The sequence below is a fragment of the Austrofundulus limnaeus genome, unplaced genomic scaffold (genome assembly GCF_001266775.1).
Source record: "Austrofundulus limnaeus strain Quisiro unplaced genomic scaffold, Austrofundulus_limnaeus-1.0 Scaffold57, whole genome shotgun sequence".
Taxonomy (NCBI): domain Eukaryota; kingdom Metazoa; phylum Chordata; class Actinopteri; order Cyprinodontiformes; family Rivulidae; genus Austrofundulus; species Austrofundulus limnaeus.
Genome location: NW_013952459.1, coordinates 247,179 through 253,252, shown reverse-complemented (window position 1 = coordinate 253,252; position 6,074 = coordinate 247,179). Strand labels below are relative to the sequence as shown.

The 6,074-nt window shown below is 35.7% G+C and overlaps 1 protein-coding gene across 1 annotated transcript in view; it reads right to left on the bottom strand.

The window, feature by feature from the left end:
- The window catches only part of dym (dymeclin), a gene marked incomplete in the record, with an annotated part of 65,935 nt that overhangs the window by 48,371 nt on the left and 11,490 nt on the right, over nucleotides 1–6,074 (bottom strand). The window contains 2 exon segments of the mRNA XM_014009326.1: nucleotides 1,458–1,583; nucleotides 5,266–5,338. Coding sequence (XP_013864780.1) covers nucleotides 1,458–1,583; nucleotides 5,266–5,338 — 199 coding nt within the window.

The following is a 6,074-nucleotide window of genomic DNA, read 5'->3' as shown; positions in this document are numbered from 1 at the left end:
TATATATATAATTCAGTTTCCTTACTGACTGAACCTGTTACCAGTCAGATTTGTTTTAAATGACTGATATTCCTGTGTGTGTACATCATTGATGGGCTAACCAAAATTTTAGCTGCACAAACACCTAAACCGCTACATGAATTTCTTAGTTCCCAACAATAAAAGCTGAATTAATAAAAACATGGCAGAACCTAAAGCTAACCCACTAATATTTAATATATTACCATTTAGTCCACCCAGTGGGAAACAGTATAATGTTATACTGCACCTGGGTATTATCTCTGAGCAAACATTAAGAACTCAGTTCCCTCTCTATTCCCCTGGCTCAGAGAAAATAAATAATAATGGGAAACTACACCACTGTGCAGTGCATGCTGGGTAACAGCCACCCTTTAGCCAGGAGGCGGAGCTACAGCTCACAAACGGAAAAAGAGGACAAGGGGAAAAAAAGGCTTGGAAAAATTACAGGCTGTGAAATCACGTTTCTGCTGATTTAGTTTTATATTTAAATACTGAATATTTGTATGCCACAGATCAAAGCAAAGATGTGTCTCTTTGCTTCACTTTTTTAAAAACAAACTCAGGAAATCATCTCTGACTGTATGATGTCCCAACTGCAAAGGATGCTAGGAAAACATCAAAAATCTTTGTTTTTTTCTGAATTTTGCAATTGTTTTGAGTATAAACTTAGTTTTTTCTTGACAAATTCTTGTTCAGTTTTTGCTTAAAATTTATATTAAAGTCTCTGTTTTTGCCTGTAAACTGAAATTATGAGTCAGAAGCATCTGGTCTGTAGTTCGAAGAGTGAATGTGAACAAGTGTGTCCTTGGGTTGGGGATGATGTTAGTGTGACACATGGCAGACCAGACACTAATGATAAGGCAATGTTCAGAGCACAGCTTTATCAAGAATGTCACTGCTGTATGTGAAAAAACAATATTACTGAATATATCAAGGATGTAGTGTCACATATTATAAGATTTTTAGAGGTCAAGAAAAAAAAATTATTTAGTGTGAGTTAAGGCTGTTACTAGTTTATAAATTTAATAACGAGTTAACAGATGAGCAGAACCACTGGTGTACATATTGTACAACTATACAAGCCTAGCTTAATTGTGGTTCACATGGAGACCAGAACAGCTTTACTCCTGTCTCGGCTCACAATTAAAGACAAAATTTTCACTCATTTACAAGCATAAGAGAACAGATAAAAGATTGATTTGATCTTTAATTAGTGATGTCACAATCACCCAGAGAAAAGTAAAATTTGCTTTTGCATTCAATTTAAAGACAAAAAACAACAAAAAAAGGAAAATAAATGATAAGTTGTAGCTCCAAAACGTACTCCTGAAGCAAGAGAGATCTTTTGTATCTTAGCCTTTGTGCAAATTAGGTGTTATTAAGTTTATAATTATAGTTAAAGGCACACCACAGTTTAATCTGAGTTTGTTTCTCACCATCGTCCCTTCATGATGTGCTGGTAAACTAGTCCATCTCTGAGGATGTCTTTGTGGAGGAGCTGATAGGAGAAGAACACTAGTAACGTCGTCACAGCTTCAAACAGGATGCTGTAGGTGATGTCTCTGCACGAAATGGTGACATGAAAAATTAGTTGTTGTTTAAAGTTTTTTTTTCAGCTCTGAATGTCCTGAAAGGAAAACAGCACCTGTACAGCATCTGTACCTGAATAATAAGGCTGTGTTTTTTTCATTAGTTCTAACAAAGAAATTAACATAAAATGACCCTGATGTTTGTTTCTTAGTCCTACTCAAAATCTTTACAATAGAAAAATACTAAATACTATTTCAATCCAAGTGTCTTCTTTGCATTTTATATGTTTCACACTGAAAAATATAGCTCAGGTGTAGGGTTAATAGATATTTAAACATGCAACTCTATTTGTGCATATTTTGTTTAATTAAAGGAGCAATATTATGTGTTTCTCAGGCATATATTTAAATTCTATACCATAATACAGTAACTATGTCATCTTCAGATGTTATTAAAATGCTGTTTATATGTTTAAATAGAAATTAAACTTGACTTCTCATCATATCTGTTTCTAAACATCTTGAAATTGGCCTCTGTCTAAAACTCATAAAAGTTGATTTTACATGATACTGCCCCTTTAAGAACACTGTTAAATGCATAAATCATAACGATGTGACAAAAAAGAACAAACATATTTTTCAGTCCCAAAAGCAAACTAATAAATGGTTAAATCAAAGTTCCATCAGAAAATAAGTAACTCTGAAATACATTAAAGGTAATATTTTTTATTCAAACAAAAAAAAGTAGTTTCAGTAAAAACATAGATTAAACCAGCCATGAGATCTGGCTCAAATTTCTGTCAGCTGTAGCTCTAAGCGATAGAATTTCCCTAAAAGTTTCATCAAAATCAGAGGTGAATTTATTATTTTTATTTTCGTATTTTACAGCAAAGCCCTGCAATAGAAGTTAGCCTCCCCTGTCCTTCCGCCCCCTCTTTTGTTGTCCAGTAAAGAGAGTAAACCTCCGAGGACCACCTGGAGAAGACCTGCGTGAACCTTGCTCTCCGTCACCGCCCAGAGGGCTTCCTCTGCAGCATGACTGCAGCAAAACTATCAATTTCAAAAATATCCACCAAACAGATTTATGTGAAACTTTCAGGAAATGTTTATTACACCACAGAGAACAGCTGATTAAAGTTTGAAACATTGCAGACCACGAGGGGGCGAATGGCTCCGATCAGATTATCAACATCTGATAACCGCTGGAGGTCCGAGCGGCTTGCTCGCACCAGCTAATTATATGAAATCAAAATTCCAAATTTTTTAATGAATACATTAAAAAATAGTAATTTTTCCATCAGATTGAGGACCTGTTCCTTGATAAATTACTTATGTTCTACACCTGTGACTGGAATATTACTCATTAATCTTTCATGTGAAACAATGAGACAAAAGGTGCCGCAGTCTGCTTGAGATTTGTGGAAGCTTTAGCAAAAGAATGGCCAGATTCCCAAAGCAGGAGCACGTACAGAGGAAATGGGCTTATAACCATAGAGTGGTGAAGGGAAGAAAAACAGGGAGGCTCTAAGGTTGAAACAATGAATAATTTCGGAATGCTGAACATATTTAGACAAGAGCCAGGTTTTGATGTCTGCAGAGAACAGGAAGAAAAGAAAAAAAAAAACAAAGAAGAAAGAAAAATAGTGTTGAAGAAACTGGTAGACAGAGAATGTCAAAAATGACACAGTCCAGACGTATGAATAAAAGAGGGGGGAAATTTGACAATGCATTATTGAGAAAACAGAAAACGTCAGCGTGTTTGTGTGAACTTGTTTCGCACTGCAAGCGAGTCTGTGTGCAGTGCAGAGAAAACGTGTGCAAAGATACAGTTTTTTTATTTCTGACAGAATATCAGTCAAATAATTCACCCATTGATGAGCCACCCACCCACAGAAACATTTTCTCATTAATTCAGTGTTTAGTGTGTGCACCGCCCAGTGGGAGTAAAGGCTGACTTTATTTTTCAAACATCATGTTCCCTTCTCTCCTACTCACATTGGAAACAGTCCTAAATATTTGTTTCACTTGTTTCTTAACCTTATCGACACTTTGTCTCTTTCACACACATAACATCATTTTCTCCTCTTTTCTCGGCTTAAATTAAAGAGCAAAAGTTGGCAAGAAAACATGCTTCTTTACATTTTTGTCAGAAGTCAGAAAACTCAACCTGAGAATAAGGTGACAAACTGATTATTTTCAGTAGGATTTGCTTTTCATTATGCTTATTTAGCTTGACTAACCATTATTAGCACCATGTATGCATCTGATTGAATAAGACAGAAACTGACAGAAGGCCACCCTAGGGTGAGGAGCTCTGTCATCCAGAGAGAGCTGCTACTCACATCGATCAGTCAGTTAAGGTGGTTTGGGTATCTGATTAAAATGCCTTCCTTTAGAGGTTTTTTGGCCATGTTCCACTGGGAGAGACCTCAGAGCAAACCCAGAACTTGCTGAAGGAATATATCCTCTGTGGCCTGGGAAGAGAGAGCTGTAAATGTTGAGATTAAAATGTAAATATTAAGAGAAAATGTTCCAATGTTGAGGGGAATATCATCGTCTTTTAAGACTTCAAGGAAGTGAACCTTTCTATGCTCCTGAACCAGATTGTATTGGTCCATTTATTATTGGGCTATTATTGTTGTAGCTAATGGTTAATGGTGTTCTTTTACTGGGTTAAGTACAAAAAACATGCAATATTATAGCTGAACCACTCACAAATAGGGTTGGGCAAATTTGTATTGTTTGCATCAGAAAAACTGTTGATAACAATTGCAGTTAGTTCCATGTGATGACATATTTTTGTGTGACACCATCATTTTCAGGCGTGCATGTGAGCCTAATGGTGGAAGGCAGTGTAGAGCAACTCATGTTATGAACTTGTTATCTAACTTGTCACCTCAAACACTAACATAAACCAGAGTCAGAGGAAAACAGAAAATGTGGACCAAGACCACAATGTTGGCTTCAAACAAGTGCAATAGTCAACCAATAATCCAATGGATCCATAACCCATCAATGAAACTAAGTACACAATATCAGGAAAACCTGTAATAACAGTGCTTAATGTGACAATATGACGTGCAATAAATGAACAAATACTTAAATATGCAGTGTCATTTGCATTACAACAGGACAGTTTTGTTTCGAAATAAGTGCAACCAGGCACAGCTGCTGTTTTAGCAGTGAAAAAATATACTGCATGCAGTAGTTTCCTAATGACTTTAAAACATTAGCCCCATAAAACATTTTCTGACTTACTATCAGTATTTTTATAAATAATAAAAACATCTAAAAACTGAGTTCAAGAGTTTTAAATAAAATTTAACAATCCTAAATCCAACTGCAAATTATCTTATTACAGTTGACCAACATTTTCACCACTGACCAAGTGGTTACGATTTGATGTTGTATATCGGGTCCATTGTGTTTATTGGACCAATGCTGACAAAACGCATAAATACAAACATCTGAACCAACCAATTATTGCAGTTTACACAGTTTTTTGCAATATGCCATTGTCTGTTATCGCGATGATGAATTTGCAATATGTGCAACACTTGTCTAGGCTGCAGGTACACACACATGCACAGTGGCATTTGCATTACCACCAAACTTTACATGCCTGTTTTAGTGGACATGAGACAGCAATGTTTTAATTCAATATTTCCCTTATAATCCCATTAATACAAAAATATATAGATTTAATGGTACTTACAGCAGGGGCACTTCAACAATCAGGTGAACAAGGTTTAACAGCAGCTCCTCAAGGAGGTCCTCACTCTCCGTTTCTACAGAATTAATAAGAGCAGATATTATAGGAGATGTGTATATATATATATATATATATATATATAAATCCCACACCTTTATTGGTAGCACCTGTGTTTTGAGAACTGTAAATTATCTTGTTTGCAGAAACCAACAAACATAGTCTGGTTGCTTCATAGCATTTCTTTTGTCTTGTTCTTGTGTATTTAAGTGTGTATTCGTACTTGCCACTCCAGACGCCAGGCCATAAAGCAGACCACCTTCAGCTTTTGGCTCAAAAATGTGGGTGGCGGGAGGACACTTCTCCTGCCTGATGAAGTTGTAGAGCAGGGTCTTCACCAGTCGACTGGTCAAACACAAACTGGGGAACCAGAGGGAAAAGTTCATCATGATAGGACATAATGCACATCTAAAAAATGACTTCATATTTTTAACTATACTACATTTTTGATTTGATTTCAGTTTGTTATTTAATTTGTCCTACATCATAAAAGAGCCCAGAACCAAAAACATATCACATTTTAACAACGGACAAGCAGATGTGGTAAAAAGTTGATGTAGAAAAACAAAAAATAAATAAATAAAAAACACATGGCCCTGTCGATCTAAATTGTGTTGTCTATAATTCCAAAAATAAAAAGTTGCAACATCAGCAGAACTTCTGCCAAAACAAATTTCAACACACAGGCACTGATGCTTTCTAGTCCCTTAAATGTCCTATTTAAATATGATTTATTTTAGATATCTGTTCTCTAG